This window comes from Tetranychus urticae, chromosome 3 (assembly GCF_039701765.1).
Source record: "Tetranychus urticae isolate SD_2017Ah chromosome 3, NJAU_TeUrti_SD_1.0, whole genome shotgun sequence".
Taxonomy (NCBI): domain Eukaryota; kingdom Metazoa; phylum Arthropoda; class Arachnida; order Trombidiformes; family Tetranychidae; genus Tetranychus; species Tetranychus urticae.
In genome coordinates this window covers 4,087,558-4,104,564 of record NC_142960.1, presented here as the reverse complement: position 1 = coordinate 4,104,564, position 17,007 = coordinate 4,087,558, and the positions used below count along the sequence as shown (strand labels likewise).

Genomic DNA, 17,007 nt, shown 5'->3' with positions numbered 1-17,007 from the left:
AACTATTTCTAACATGGGTGTTGGTTAGTTTTTGGTCATGTAATTAACTTTTATTTATGTTAAATTTCATTATTTCATCTTTTTGTTACTTTAGTTTTATCAATCCTAGTTTTCTACTCAACTGTCACCAGCAATGATCAAACTGCGGAGTTGTGTTATGTTCTCTGGAATCATATTTCTTCTAACAGTGATTCGTTTGTCAAACTGCCAATTTGACTGGCAATCCAGAGACAATTTTGATGCTATCAATGAACAAGTGAATCGTGTTAATCGAGACAATTGCAGAATAGTGGACATCAATGATCTCTTTTTACCCAATTCAACTGTTACCCATGTGCCTAATATTAAGTGGCTTGGAACAGATCCAGTTTTCCCTAATCGTACCAACTTACTTCATGTTCACAATATGGCACTAAGCCGAGCATTTTTCTACAGGTAAGTTTTCTCTTTCATCACCCATTCAGTTCAACTTGAATAATTTTCAAAACTAATAAGTGTTTTCTGTATTCAGTTTCATTCTGCAAAAAGCTGAAGATGATGTTGAGCCCGGCTTCATGTATTATTTCCTATCGTCTATCGCTGATGTTGCTGCTAATCGCTTTATTAATGCCAGTTCTGTTTATTTTGCACCTGATCGAGCTTTTACCCCATCTTATAAAGGTTTTTTCAACAAAACAATGCCTCTGTTTGCACCTCGTGCCTTCCGCGCTGATGATTTCAACGATCCATATCACCTTTCTGGAACCTCAACTCTCAATACTATTGCAGTTAGTGATTTAGGTGCCGTCAAAGTAAATTCTCAAAGTAATAATTATACTCATGAGCATTACAAAATCAACAAGTGGTATAACCTTTGGTTGCCAGATAATACCAAAAGCCATGATTCCAAAACAACTTATACTGCAAAAATATTTCACGCTAACGGATTCAATGAAACCTTTACATTCCATGGCCCGCCTCATGCTTCAGATACTCCAGGTCCAGTTGCATGGACTCAACCTTATTATGACTGCGAACGATCAAATAAATGGGTTGTTTCAGCCACATCTCCTATTGTTGACTTTAACCCAAGGCATACTGGATGGAGGCATATAGAATATGCGAGGTAAGAAATTCAACTTTTACTTGCAAAATTATTCATTTTTATTTAAACCTTATTAATTGTTGTTTACTTCTCCTAAATTTTAGATATGTTGCTGTTTCAGTTATGGAAATAGACTTTGAAAGGCTGGATATCAACCAATGTCCAATCGGTCCAGGAAATCCACGTCCAAATGCATTTGCAGGAACTTCTCGCTGCAGAAATGAAAGTACTGAGTGTGAACCAATACACGGTTTTGGTTTTCGTCGAGGAGGATATCAGTGTCGCTGTAAATCTGGTTTTAGATTGCCTAAAAATGTTCGAACTCCATATTTAGGAGAAATAATTGAAAGAGCAACCACAAACGAGTACAAAAAAGGATATTCGTGTGAGAAGATTGGTTACCTAGCTGTTAGAACCCAAAATGCCGAGGTTATGGATACTTTTCATGCCAAAATTTTACTTGGTACTCTCAAAACATTGACAGGCTTGGGTAAAAATACATCGGAGCGTTTAGATGCTAACACTTTCACTGATTTTGTCCGTCATAATGTTACACCAGATAATTGTGAATATTTTCTACGTACAAGTCCGGATAAGCTTTATCTACCTGGTAATGTTGCTTATGATAAAGAAAAACAGTTCGAAAATCAAGCTCGAATGGCTCTTCGTTTAGCAAATTTCATTTCAGCATTTCTACAAGTTGTAGATCCAACTGTCTCTTATGCTGAGTTCCGAGTTCCTGATAAATCATTAACAACTGATCAAATGATTGGAGAAGTTCTCAGTTTAGTCTCTGGGGATCTGAAACTATTGGGAGCTGGTGTCTTTTTTGATCGTAACCAATTCAACGCGAATTATACATATTTTGCTCCGTATGCTTGGCGTCCTCGTCGAGAATTGCGTGCATTTAACGTAATTGATCTCGCTGGTAAAAGATCTGCTGGACCAGCTAGTGAACCTGACTATTTGAAAAATGAAGCATTTAAATACCTCAAATTACGTTGGACCGGCATAACGGATCAGCTACAAACATACACAACGAAGATTAATATTCGTTACAACTCATCTGGATTAAACACAATTAAATTTGACCAATATCCATTACAATATCAAGCTGCAGAATTGAATCATGGTTACTGGTCTCGGCCTTATTATGACTGTAATGGTTTCCACAAGAGATGGTTAGTCACTTATAGCTCGCCATTTTTCGGCTGGAATAATTTACGCAACAAATTGGTGTTTAAAGGAGTCGTTTCTGTTCACATGGATCTCCTTCAATTAGATATCAATCAATGTGACAGTTATGGTAATACAGCTAACGCATTTGAAGGGACACACAAATGTGATCGTGAATCAACTCGTTGTGTTCCAATGTTTGGCCGTAAATATGAGTCTGGAGGTTACAAATGTGAATGTAATCAAGGATATGAATATCCCTATTTGGATCTAGTGACCTATGTTGATGGTCAAAATTTGGAATCCGAATATTTGAGCGTCGAAAAGAATAAACCAAGCAGAATGGACCAATTAAGGTGTAGAATATCTGGATCAAGCCAATTATCCATCCATCATATTAATTTATTGCTTTCGCTTCTTTCAATTATTTTTTTCAAAATCCAATTTTTTTGATACCCATATGAATGTTTAAAAATTTTAGTATTCATTTATCGTAACAATCGTAACATAATTCGTCCATAGACTGTAAAGGTCAACATAAAGAAACTGATATTACGAGAACAATTCAACAAAAACTGCATATCGACAAGTGTAAATTCACTTTTCACACCGTTTGCCTATTGTAAATACAAAACTTACTCAATGTGAGAATCTTTTGATTTTTATGTTATTTCTTTAATTGCTCAATGCCAATTAGTGTTTGGTCTATTTTGTTGATAATTATTGCTAATTTTGATCAGCACACTTCTCTTGAATCTCAATAAAATAATATTTATCACGGAAATTTGAGTTATCCATATTTTGATAAACTTAAAATAACCTTTCAATATGCCAATAATTTTCAAGTTTCTCAAGAAGATTTGAATTACGATTGAAAATTTCCCAAGCTCAGTTTATTTACTTAAATAACTGATTGATTTCATCATTGATTGAACCATTAATTTTCACAGAACCAAGCTTTTTGAATTCTTCACATGCATTGCCTCTTCAAATCATTTATCATCACAAATTGTATCCCAATCAAGTCAAGATTGAAATATGCCAAATGAACAACAACAAAACAATGTTAATTAAATGATATTATTTCACAACAATGGTTCAGTAATTGAAGTCAATCCATTTTAATCAGTTAAAAGTAAATTTATTAATGAAAAAAGGATAAACATAAAGATGATTCTAAGCAATGTTATTATTATTATGTAAATTGTGATTTAATTTGCATCAATTTATCGCCCCATAATCCTCGTAATTCACTTTAATAACAACACCCATAACTAAATCCCCATAGAGAGGTGATGATACGCATAAAAAATAATAATTTTTTCTCAATCAACCAACAATTAAATGATGATAAAGAAACAAAAGTTACTCCAGAATGTAGTCTTAGGAGCAAGAAAAACAATGTGAAGGAAAGCACATAAAAGGTTAACCACAACCCGTGATCCTAATTTACACCCATTAATTAATGGCTTTTAGAGTTAATAAAGAAAGATGATACAATTGAATTAACATAAAAAAGAGGATCTCTCACCCAGGGGATGATGGAGGAGAGGAAGAAAAAAAAGATGAAGATGAGGAGGAACTCAGCTTAAGTTGTTGCTATTACAATGTGATTACTTTATAAGATCTCTTTTCATTATCAAAGTATTCAACTTTATTAACCTTTTTTGGTTGATTCTTTTTTTACTCTCACCCACTCTAACCCTTCCTCTTCCTACTGCTAAAAATGATTTAACATAATAATGTTTTTATTGTCTAAACATAATATTAATTACGTTAATTTGTTTTTACTCGCATTAGGGCTATAAAAAGATAAATGGCAAAAGGTGAATCTTTCAGTTGAGATTCAATTGTCTAACCATTGTAAGTCGAGAATTTTCAATCAATTTTCTAATTCATAGAAATGATTGATTGTAATCAAATATTTATAAATTTTAAGCACTGAGATTGAAAACAATTACTTTGTCTTGACTGGCTTGAATCTTGACTTACAATGTTAGACTATTTCAAATTTTAAGTGAATCCTCAAATGGTAATAAAAAGAGACTGAAGAATACGAATTTTTACAATTGATTAGGCTGAAGTAGATGTGAATAATGAAAATTATAACAATTATAAAATATTTGAAATGATTAAACTATCGGTAGGATTATTTGTGTGCTAATTTGAATTTGGATTATTGTTTTTGATATTTGTTATCGTCACTGTTGGTGTTGATGAAAGTTGTTGCTCAGCAATGAAATAAACAGAATTGAAATTTTCTTTATTTCTTTCGTCAACTTTTTTCAAATCATCTTCACTTATATGAGCAATTATGGCTGCACCGAAAGAATCGCCCATAATATTCAACACTGTTCGAAATCGGTCTAAAAACCAGTCCACAATGTAAATCAATGAAATATCAGAAGCAGGCAGGCCGAGAGCATTCAGAACGATGACCATTGTTACAAGTCCAGCCTTAATTGAAATAGAAAAAATATTAATGACTGTAAGATGATTTGTAAGACAATAATTTATACCTGTGGTATTCCTGCAGCTCCTATGGAAGCAGCTGTAGCAGTTACACTTGTGATAATAATTTTAATCAAAGTTAAATCCACATTCCGTAATTGAGCAATGAAAAGCGCAGCGACAGCTTCGTATAAAGCAGTTCCATCCATATTGATTACTGATCCTATTGGAAGAAGCGATCGAGTTATTCGGGAATCGATTCCAGCCTTTTCTTCCAAACATTGCATCGTCAACTGTAAATGAAAAGTTAGAAAAATTTAAAGTTGAAATTTCTTGATAAATTGAGTTTTAAATTTGTTGAGTACTCACTGGAAGTGTTGCTGTACTTGAAGATGTACCAAAACCTGTTAGAAGTGCTGCTGAAAGATGCATGATCAGTGAGTAAGGATTTTTCCGAGTCAAGAGAAAATAAATTGATGGAAGCAACAATGATGCGTGAAGAGCGATTCCAAAGAGCACTGTAAATGTGTACCAACCAACTGTTTCCAGTAAAAGTTGAATTGATTGGACAGATAGAACTCTGGGTAAAATTAGGAAAAAAACGCCGATTGGAGTTGCTTTGATGATTAAAGTTGTGATAACCATCGTAACCTGGTTGCATGCGGTGAAAAACACTCTCAGTGGCTCAGTTGCTTCCCCAAGTTTAGCTATGACAATACCAACAACTAATGAAATTAATACGATTCCCATTATATTTGTATTTTGTTCGAGTGTTTCCTTGAAATCCCAACTGTACAGATCAGTATTATTTGAATCACTTTGTTGAGTCAAGACAGTTCGAGTACTGAAAATTGTAGCTTCAACTGGATTTGAAGGAAATATGTTTCTTATCAAATCCAAAACGGTATCAACTGTAGTCATTTGAGTATTGAGTGGCGACTCATTTACAGATGAAGATGCTGCATGAATGTCGGATTTTCCAGGTTTGATAATCATGACAAGAACAATTCCAAGTACAATGGAGAGAAAAGTTGTCGTTAAGTAAAAAGTAACTGCACGTCGACCAATTTTACCAAAAATTGAACTATCCAGGTTAGCTAAGGATGATATCAAACTAGTCACCATGATTGGAATTATGAGACATTTTAAACAACGCAAAAAAATGGTTCCAGGAAACTCAATGTACATTAACTGACGTTCAGTCCAACTAGTCGATCCATTTCGCAAAAGGATTCCCACCACGACAGAAGTAACTACACTAATCATCGTTGTTGCTGGTAAAATATTGTCCAGACAAAATCGTTTAACTTTAACAAAGAAGCCCATTTTGAATGGATCAAATTAACGTAAAAAACCAGGTTAATCCACCAATTGATTTGTGTACAAACTGAAATGGTAAGAATAAAAAGCAAGATTAGATTACGAAAATAAATTTGGGAAATAAATCGGCAAAACAGCTTCAATTAATCCTTTTCAATTAACCTTAAATCAGCTTGAAAACAGCAAGTTACTCAGTTTATGGCGATGACAGTGAATGAATGTATAAACACTTAAACAGTTACAGAGGTGCTTTGTTTTCATCGAGTCATTTTGATTAATTACAATTGGAATATTGATTAAATTGTTAAAGGTCGACTTTTCGTATTAAACTACTTTAGACTTGGAAATGCGAGAAAAGCAATGTTAATGATGAAGAGACAGAACAATAACTGGTACTCATGATGGTCTTTTGATTGTGATGATGATGTTTGTTTTATGGTTGTTGATAGCACAGTGACATTGATGTTAACTGTCTTTGCTTTAAACTGAAATCAGGTTAATATCGTCATTTGTAATTTACTTGTTCAATAATTGCAAATTCAGCTAAACCACAATTAAAGCAAAATCATTAAGCCAGTGCGATGGATTACACTAAATTGAGAAACACTGACAACTTATTGAATGGAAACACTAAAAGCAATAACATTAGATATTTGAAACAATTTGTTTACATCGATTGTCTATTCAACTGAATGGTTAACTTTCTTGATTTCTTGGTGAAATGGAAACAAAAAATGTTCAATTGTTCACAATAAAGGAATGATCAATCAAGTGAATCAATGAGTTGATTGATGAGCAATCTTAAGTCAATAAAAGCATAATTCACCAATTTACGTGTTTATTCAGAAGCCCAAGAAACCATTTTACCTACTAGTTTTGGTTATGATTAGATAATTACAATTAGAAACGGCTCATGATTACCTTGATTGTTAACCAAAGGATGTCACCTTGATGAAAGCTCATAATTAACATGGAAATCTTTGATTGTCATTAAAATGCCACCAACCTTCATCACCTTTATTACTCCATTATCTTCGCTTCTACATAATATTACACCAGAATCTAAATAAACAGTCAAAAGTGAAACAAATTAAATCATTGTTTTACAAATGTTTCAGCATCGGTCAATTGAAAGAAGACAATCAATATCGATTTTAAATTGTAATCAAACAAATTCAGTTTCCTTCTGTCTTCTTACACCAAACATGTCAATTTTTAATCACTTTTACAGCTTGTTTAAACACATGTTAATAAAATCACTGTTATTACAATTATGACGAACGTAAATCTTCATCAATAAACATTATTAATGCAATAAACAGACAATCAGATTTGGCAAGTACAATTTAGGTTGAAATGAAAAATAAGAACATCTTTTGCTGATTCAATTTGAGGACAGATTTTGAATATTTTGACAATTTTTGCTTCTTGATGAGAAATAGAAAGTTGATCAAAATGGCAAATTTTGAAGCAATTAGTTGAATTATTAAGACTAGATTAATAGAGTTAAAGATACACGATTTTATATAATTATTGATGTTAATGTTTAAATAATGAATTGAATTGAATTAATGTCAAGACTTGAAATATTAGCTGTTAACTGGATAATGAAACATGTTTACTTGTAAATCATTAACTAATAGCAATAACCGTTGACAGTATCAATGTTAATATTTTTGATTAACAACGATAATCTGATTAAATAAGTGTTTCTTCAAGTGTAAATGTGCAAAAATGTGAACCTGGAAATGCCTCAAGAGATGCAAAACACACATTAGATGTAAAATAATAATAATATTGAACTGAAAAAAAGTAAAGCTTAATTGTACAGATTAGGAAAAAAAAGGCGAAGGGTTGAAGTGAATAAAAAAAATGTATTGTAATGACAACATTTATGCATAAATAAAAAGTAGATTAAAGTGTCTTGAGAGATTCAAAGTATTACTGAAAAAAGAGAAGCATGAAGAAGAGAGCAAAAAAACAGTTATGAAAGGGTTGAAACTGAGGGTTGGAGATGAAGGCGAAGGTGAAGAGTGAAATGTAAAAAAACTGATAAAAGGAAGTGTAATAATAATAATGATAATTTTGATAGTAATGAGATGAATACAAAAAAAAACATGAGCCCACTTAAAATGTGCTTTTCATGCTTTTTACCCTTTTCTAACCTTTTCTTCAGGCTTTATTCAGATTAAATCATCTATTATTTTCATCTTTTTTGTCATCTTGAACTTTTTTTCCCTTCAATTGTAGACAAAAAAAGCTCCACTCCCAGGGTTAACCTTGGGAGGTGAAAGTTTCATTTGAGACACAAAAATATGGTTAATTTTTTGCCTTCTTCTAGTTCCGTTCAGCATTGTTGCCATTATGAGGTAGTTTGTTGTTGATAAAGAAAATGTAAGAATAGAAATTTTTTTCTCCTGTTGTTGTTCATGTTAATAGAGCTTGGTATCAGCTATTCATGAGAGTGTGTTGAGAGTTGACTGGGAAGGAAGAAGAGGGTGGAAGAATGGTGAAGCAAAAAAATGCTCAACACCAACAGGGAGTTGAGGGTAAGAAGCACGCCCTGTGGGGATTGATTCACTTATTTGTTTGTTGCTTTTCATTTCAATGTTGTGGTTTTATTTATGTTGACTTTACTTGAATTAACTAGTGATTTAGATGTGCTAATTATCCTTCATTATTTCCCTTTTCCGATTATTTATGGTTTCCAATGTTGCTTTTTTATTGTTATTGTTGATAATAACAATAACAGTGACTGCTATTAAATGTTTACGCATTTGTTTTCACCCTTTTTTTTGGCTACAATAAGGTGAAATCAAAGTTTACTGATTGTTTGTCTTTTACCAACCATTTTATATTCATGAGTTTTCATTCACTGATTAATTATCAAATGAAAAGTATCATTTTTTTTGGTGATATTGAATTTTACTTTGCATTTGAAAAGGTGAATCTAAATCATTTCACATTTGTTTGTTTGTTTCTTTCAAATCAATCAATTTTGATTATCTTGCTTTTTTTCATCAGAATCATTTTGTTCAGTGTATCTTTCAAAATGATTACATTTTCATTTTTGCATATCTTTTATTCACTGAGTAACCACATCATCCTTATTTTTGTTACAGTTTTTAATCAATCAGAAACCTTTTTTTTCTGCTATCAAAACTGGCTTCTTCCAAATGTATGATTATTATTTCAATTTATTTTACAAACATTTCTACTCCTTCATAGTTCATCTGCATTGAATGAAAAAAAAACTTACTTCAAAATCCTCCTCGTAAATGTAATATATCTTAGGATGAAATAGAGTAAAATGTATCAAAGAGGATGATCAGTTTATTTGCATGGTTCAAGTTTTGATTGAACAATATAAGGTTCCGTTTAAATTTCAACTTAACCAGTCGAAATTGATTCTCTTCTCTCCTTTGTATCCTTTTCTTCCCCTTCATTCTAACCATTGCATGATCTTATTAAAATTATTACTTTGAAAATTATCTTTACTCTTACCTTCCAACCAATCCTTCAACCATCCTTTCTCCACCTCCACCTCCCTCCTCTTCATCCTCTTCATCCTTTGCCTTTACTCTCTTTTGGTCTTTCAATTCCCAATCCAGTGTTGAATGTTGCTTAAATTTTTCATCCTCATAAGATGATTGTTGTCGATCCACCCTTTACAATTATTAAATGTAAATAGTGACTCTCCAAGATGATGTAAAAACAAGATGAAAATGGTTAGCGATGAAAGTGAATGACAACAGTGGATGGCATTGGATGATGATGGAAACATTATTTCTTCTTGCGGGATTCAGTTATTATTGGCTTAAAAACTGCCTAAAGAAGAATAAGAAGATTGAGATTATGAAGGTTGATCAAGATGGGGAAACGATATCAAGTATATTCACGGATATATATATTTTGATAGAAAAGAAAAAGGGAAGAAAGTGGATAAGACCATCTGTCCTGATACCTTTAAATTAATGTGTGTAGCTTTTTAACAGCACGCGTTTACCCGAGCTTCAACCATTCACTCTTACTTCTTCCTTTTTCTTTCCATCCATTTCTTTGCCTTGCCTTAGCCTTTAGCCTTTGCTTTTGGTCTTCTGATATATCTTTCTTGCCTGCTTTATCGAGGTTTGCCTTCATCACCGTCTCCTCATCTCTTCAATAATAATCTTTGCTTTTCCTCCGAAACTTATTTTTCCAACCATTTTTTGCTCTTCTCCCTTCTCCTTTTCAATGCATCTCGTTAAGGTCCCGAACATCAACTTCACCCCCGCTCTTGGATCTAAAATCAAATCTATCCGATCAAAATTTTTATCTTTGTATATCTTTTGTCCTCCCTTATTGTTTCGTTTGCTCCTCATCCTCTTTTCTTTCCTCCCTCTCCTTCATTTTCTGCTTCTTTTTACATCGCCTTCTTATTTCTCTTTTGTGTCCCACAAGCATCTTTTGTGCAATACTAGCTTTTGATTTAACAGTTCATCTCCAAGTTATCTGCTCATCAGTTTTATCCTTCATTTTTTTCATTTCATCCAAATACCATTTTGCAAGGCTATACTCTATACCATCTCCTTTGATCTCGTTTTTTTTCACTTCACTGTATTTGAAGCACTTTTTTTACATCCTTTTGTCTTGCTTTTTCTCTCTCCGTTTTCAACCTCAAATTGCATCTTTTTTGCCTTGGCCATGTCTTTCACAAAAGCTTGGTAAATATTATGATAAATTATACCATCAGCAATCATCTGGAAAGATAAATATTAAAAAAGTCAAAAAAGACATAATATTGATAATAAACATGCGAAAAATAACAGTGAAATGGAAACTGTGAACTTACCTCTAATAAATTTGAAAAATCTTTAAGTGATACAGCTCAATTGTTGAATAGTTATTTGATCAATGGGTTTGCTGGATAAATGAGATGAATTCACGAATAATCAATTCAAATTTGCAATAAAAAAGGCTCTTGCTTACTTACCATTAAAACAACAATCTGAAGAGCCTATTAATGCAATCAACAAATGAATTGATCTTATAGAATCAAAGTCCAATAAGCCAAGCTTAATTGATGATTTATCATTCACTGGTTCAACGCAAAACATCGAATATAATGCCTCAAAGATTACTAAACAATCAAATGAGCTAAATTAAACGGTTGATAGGGTTAACAGTGTTAACTTAACACATGTTGACATCAGAAATTCACGCGCGATTTATAAAACCTCAAGATCTCAAACAGACATAAATAAAATCTATCTTGTACTCATCATGACTTCCCATGGTTTTAATGAAAAGAACATGAAAGGTGTTAATAAATCAATGAACAAAGTATCATCAAAAACAATAAAGCAAAGGTTATATTTCATGCAATTGGCTCGCTTCAAAAGTATCCAAAAGGTGGCGTGCATTGTCCACTCTGTAAAATCCGATTGTTTTTAAGGCTCAACCTTAGTTTTGAGTTAATTTTCATCATTAGTCTTATTAATTATGTTCTTAATCACTATTTAATTTTTATTCTTATATTCCCCGCTAACGTGGCCAAGTTTCAACGGAATAAACCGAAATGAAAGGATAATTCAGCCTGTAGAAACACAAGACAAGGTAAGCTGACATTATTGAAAATAGACGTAAGGTAATGCATTTTATTAATGATTTTTATTTACATTTTTTATTTTATTATTACGGATTTTAGGACTCAAGACGGTGATGGGCTAACATTATCAACCTATTTAGATTTACTTGCAGTTGCAGGCCTTGCAAAAAGAGCTGGCAATTTCAATTTGGCCCACCATTTAAACTCTTCATTTAGTAGCAGATTCTGGAATGGTTAAAGACTAAACCTTAAAATCGATAAAATGTTGATTGTTTTAACATGTTAAATTATGATGTTACTTGGTTTTGTAAAGTCAATCACCAGCAAAACAGTTTACCTCAGTTAACTTGAAGATTAACAGCATTTTTTAGCTGTAAATGTGTTTTTTTACCTCATGCATTTGAATGACATTGGATGAGGTGAAAAAAAAATGACTCTGTGATTGTTCCTAATTGGCAACTGAAATTGTAGTCTTTTTTTGTAGCTGTTGCTGTTGTTGATTTCATTGTAATCATCAAGTCAGAGCTCGTCATTGTACACAAACACAAATGAATATAAAAAAAGTTAGCCAAATGAGAATATTAACAAGACTTTTAAGAGAAACGAGAGAAAGGTAAAGAGTAAAACAAAGGCGACAGAAATTGATGGAAAAGGTTTGCAAAAGGAGAAAAAGAAAGTCACAAGCAACAGAAAAAAAAGTGAAACTGAAAGAAACTAAATGTTCTGTTGATGTTATTTGAGTTGATTTTTTTCTCTCTTTCTCTCGTTTATGTCAACCTAAAGTTGAATTATATTCTGAATTAAGTGTTAAGTTGATTTGGGAATTGAAGTTAGTAAATATTGTTTCATTTTGTCAATTAAAACTTGATGAATACAGAATCAAGTGAACAGAAAAGCCAGAGAAGAAGCAGCAGCAGAAAAAAAAACTCGAAAAGCTAAATAAAGAATAAGGAAAGAAGAAGATAAAGAGATGATGAAGACAATAGTTGATGATGATGTTTTTTTTATTCATCTTTCAAATACATAATCATCATTAACATCCCTAAGTTGAGTGCAAAGGGAAGATGAAAAGATTGAAGTGAAAGCAAAAGAGGCAAAAAAAAGTGAAATCATTTTCATGATGAAGACCAATTGTTTAACCCTTTTACCCAATGAAGAGATTAGAATTGGAAGAAAACTCTTGATTCTCATCTTTTTGTCCTTTCATCTTATCTGACTTGAAACAGTCACGTGACCCTATCATCCAAGATTCACCAAACAAAATGAAGGCCGAAAAAGTGACATTTTATCAGAAAATTTTTTTCTTCTAAAATTGATCATTAAATTGACTAAATGAAAACATTTATCATGAAAATTTCTCACCATTTTTACCTTTACTTTTATTGATTCATGTTTTCCCCTGAAAAAAGGGTTTAATTAGTCAACTGGAATGGAAATGGTTTAAAGAAAGAAGACAAAATAACCGAAATTAAATATTGTCCATGTTCATTGATCCATAAAATATGTACTCTTCAAGTATAATGTGATGAAAAAGGATTATCTGACGTAAAATTGGTGAGAGAAAGAGTTGAAGGAAAAGGTTGAAGATGAGGAAGATGGAAGACAAAAGAGGATTCATCAAATTTCAAGATGATTTTTGAGAAGAGTGAGAAGAAGAAGAAGGCAAAAAAAAGATGATTAAAGTAAAACATCTTTCCAGGTCATACAATTAACATGTCTCTTCATTCGAATCAGTGATTCTATTAATTCTTCATCACTTTTATCCAGCAAAAATATTAACTGGAAAGATAAAATTCAAAGTTGACAAGAGAGGCAAAGGATGATAAAGAAAGGGAAGAAGAAGAAGAAGAAGAAACAATTGCTTTGCATCTTATCCTCACTCCCAGTTTTCACTCCCAATTATCCTATCAGCGCCTCCCAATGACCCTTGGTGAGTTTATCCAAGTTAACAGTTTCTTTACAAATCCTTTAAATTTGCATTTCAATTCATCTTCAATTTGCCTTTAATCATGAAAAGTTACCTTCAAGGCTTCCACATTTCCCTTTTCATAATGAAATAACAATAACGATATTAAAGGTAAATCTTGAAAGTAAAATGAAGATAATGATGAAAGAAGAGGAAGAGAAAAAAAAGTGAAAACTGTTTTCAGTTGATATTCTGAATGATTCTGATGAATCGCCTTCCCTCCGGGTAACTTACAAAATGCAAATTAAAATTAAAATCTTACTCAATTGGCAAGAGAAGAGGCCAAGTTGAAAGAGCATTTAACTTGGAATGAGAGAAAAAAAAGAGAAGATTTTTACTCCTTTTCTGTTTGTCTTCATCTTTATCTTCCCAATTCTCTGGCTTCATCTTCCTCTTGGCTTTTCCATGATTACCAGCATCTTGTTCATGAGCTTTAAATCCTTCCCTTTCCAATGGTTCACTGATTATCATTACAATTTTAATTCTTCAACTTTTGCCTGAATGAGTTTAAACAGATTCTCAAAGAGTAAAGATTCCATATTGCAAATTAGAAAAATTGACCAACTCTTTGCCTTTCATCTTCTCATCCTCCTCCTTTCTTCATCCCTTTTCATCATCTGCTCATCACTCAGGGAATGCAAATTTGGTTATCCCTTCCTTTTAACTTCAATTCAATGGCCATGTAAAAAGACTTTTGAAAAATGCTTTGCTCATCAGAAAGATTTTCAATCTTCCCTTTAATCACATGGTCAATAAGCTGGACATGAACATTTCATCAACATCATCATTATCATCTTCTCTCTCTTCATCTTTACCTTTCTTCATCAACTTTTGTCTTTGTTTTTTGAAACATGAAAAGGCCTTAAACCAATTCAGATTCCAATTAAATTTTAAACTTGCAATCGATTAACAGGGAAAAAAGAGGTTCTTCCACTTGAACCCAATACAAGGTTTATCTTCATTTTATCCTCCTTCTTCTTGTCTTCATCTTCTCCTGGACAAGACAACCTTTAACTTCCCTTTCTGTGTCTTTCCATCATCTAAACTGTAAACTGTCCACTTAACTTTGCTAATTAAAAAACAATCAACTCTTTTCAACTGAACCAACAAGCAATCATTACTCAATCCATAACTCAATCCCTGAGTTAAACTTAAAATTAAATTTCTCACTCAATCCCAGGCAAAATTAAATTCTTAAAAAAACTATATTCTCATTAATTTTTATCTCACCATGATTAATTGAATTGGCATGATAAATTCAACACTAATTATTATCAGAACGAGAAAAAAACTAATATCAATAGAAGCAACCATTATAATAAAATAATGATTTTCTGTTAACTTTTTTTTTCTTCTTCTCTGTTCATCTTTTTTTTCCAGTCTCCTGTTTCTAACGATTTTACCAAAGGAAATGTTAAACTCATTTTTATCTGTAAACAGACAAGAAATATTGTATATTATCAGAAAAGATGAAAAAAACTGTTGATGAAAAAAAACGAGTTAATATTAAAGTGAATAATGAGCAAATAGTAACCAGTTTGATGACAAAACAATGGTGTAAAGTAACGATATCATGGTTCACGGCTATTTCATCTAAACATCATCTTTCATCATCATCATCAACATATCAGTATCACAATTGCATCAATATCATAAACTCATCATTTCAACTCCCAAGAGTTTCTATCTTGAACCTCCCAGCTGATGATAGGAAATAAACTCCCTGAGAGAAGATGAGAAACAATGAGAAGAGGATGCAAAGTGAAGATGCATGTTGAAAAGCTAAAAAAGGCGAGAAGAAAAAAAATTTTCATCAATTTTTTTCGCCACAACTGAGTTTAACCACTTTTTCAACAGAATGTTTCATCTTTAACTTATCATCAAACGTCAAATCAAATCACATTTTCCTTATCCTCATCTTCACCATCATTATTTTTCCTCTAATGACAATAGATTTACCTTTTTTTCTGGTCCATTCTTTCAACCCTTTCCTTCTCATTTTACAAACTTTTTTTCCTCGAAAAATATTGTAACTCGAAAAGCAAAACTTACCTTTTTCATGTCCATTGAATCGCCTTGAATTTGCTTAATTATCTTTTCCTTTTCTCGCTTCTTCAGCTTAATTAACTTTATATTTTGTGACTTTTTTGCATCACTTTAATGATGATTTAAACAATATCTTAAATACCGAGTTAATGTGTAACAATTAAGCTCAATATTAAACATTAAAACATAATAATTGTAAGAAAAATATTCTTATCCATTAATCTTTTTTTTCTTCTTTCATTTTTTCTCTCCTTTATCATCATGATAATTCTATTCATGAAAATGAAGTTAATAATTGTAATCTGAACAGAAAATCATTTTTTTTGTACAATTTCTTCATTCCCCAACATTAAATAACCAAATAAATGAGTGTTAACAATGAATGTAAGCTGAACAGAGCTAAGCAAAAAAATCATTATTTACTCATCAGAAGATGAAATTATAATTAAGATGTTCAAATGAGTTGGAAAAGGGAAATTTGAAAATTAAATTAAACATTGACCAGAGTTTGCAACTCGACAATTGAACTTAATTGAAACTGCTCAGATCAAATGTAACCATTTCCAATTGATTTTGACATTGAACTTGCAATTGATTAACAAATTGATTGGCCAAACCATTTGGAAACATTAAAAGATAATGTAATTAATAAGAGTCCAGTTGAACCTGGAATTGCTAATTATACAAGAAATGTTGAAAAACAATTTCCACTGAACAAAGCATTTCAATGATGAAGTAAAATTGAAACAAACTGAAGCTTTTAGTTGCTTGTTAATGATGGTGAAAGGGTTAGCTTGCGATTCCCTAATAATAAGATGTTGAAATGATAATACCTTTAATGTTGCTTTAACGTTGATTCTGCTGTTTGTTACGTGATAATTATTATGATAAATGCAATAATAATATTAAAAAGTGAGAGAAAAATGTTTACAAAAATTTAATTCCTTTTGGCTAACCCTTGCTTTTTGTATCATTTTGCTTCCGAGAAACATTAATGATTTTCATTTTGTTATCTTTGATATAAAATGCTTTGAAATATTATTTTTTTTCTGACCAAACAAAAGTATTCAATATTAACATTTGGTTGATGTGAAAAAAAGAACTGTTGGTAAAGCCAAGCAACCCTTTGCTTACCAAATATTTAATTGTTTGCTGTGTGTTTGTGTTCCTTTGAAATCATTTTTTACGATTCCAAGTTGACTTACAGTAAAAAAGAATGTCTTTTCACTTATTCACCTTCATTAAATGTTCTCATGATAAGCATCATCATTTATCACCTCATGACAATATAACATTAATGATGATCCTGATGAAAGAAGGAAAAGGGAAAAGTGTTCATGTTGACCAACAATGCCTTTGCAGTCATTCACTCAACCT

General features: G+C 31.9%; 2 protein-coding genes and 1 long non-coding RNA gene across 4 annotated transcripts; 2 read left to right on the top strand and 1 right to left on the bottom strand.

Annotated features, from left to right (window-relative positions):
- The first annotated feature begins 9 nt into the window (after positions 1–9).
- Positions 10–3,044, top strand: LOC107371186 (uncharacterized). Its single transcript, XM_015939201.3, has 3 exons — positions 10–435; positions 512–1,105; positions 1,189–3,044. Exons 1-3 carry the CDS (start codon positions 134–136, stop codon positions 2,711–2,713), a joined length of 2,421 nt encoding a protein of 806 aa, XP_015794687.2. The 5' UTR covers positions 10–133; the 3' UTR covers positions 2,714–3,044.
- A 321-nt stretch (positions 3,045–3,365) lies between these two features.
- LOC107371769 (excitatory amino acid transporter 3-like) lies at positions 3,366–11,209 on the bottom strand. 2 transcript variants are annotated; one of them, XM_015939929.3, is made up of 8 exons: positions 11,004–11,209; positions 10,863–10,933; positions 9,996–10,770; positions 9,536–9,859; positions 6,953–7,093; positions 5,081–6,098; positions 4,780–5,004; positions 3,366–4,717 (listed from the first exon to the last, which is right to left on the bottom strand). In XM_015939929.3, exons 6-8 carry the CDS (start codon positions 6,035–6,037, stop codon positions 4,421–4,423), a joined length of 1,479 nt encoding a protein of 492 aa, XP_015795415.2. In that variant the 5' UTR covers positions 6,038–6,098; positions 6,953–7,093; positions 9,536–9,859; positions 9,996–10,770; positions 10,863–10,933; positions 11,004–11,209; the 3' UTR covers positions 3,366–4,420. The 2 variants fall into 2 exon arrangements, with proteins under 2 accessions (XP_015795415.2, XP_015795417.2); XM_015939931.3 differs by lacking the exons at positions 6,953–7,093; positions 9,536–9,859; positions 9,996–10,770; positions 10,863–10,933; positions 11,004–11,209 and adding an exon at positions 6,194–6,879.
- Positions 11,210–11,417: 208 nt separating this feature from the next.
- On the top strand, positions 11,418–12,197 carry LOC112539930 (uncharacterized). Its single transcript, XR_003083922.2, has 2 exons — positions 11,418–11,626; positions 11,718–12,197. It is a non-coding gene; the product is annotated as an uncharacterized LOC112539930 (long non-coding RNA).
- The last annotated feature ends 4,810 nt before the right edge of the window (positions 12,198–17,007 follow it).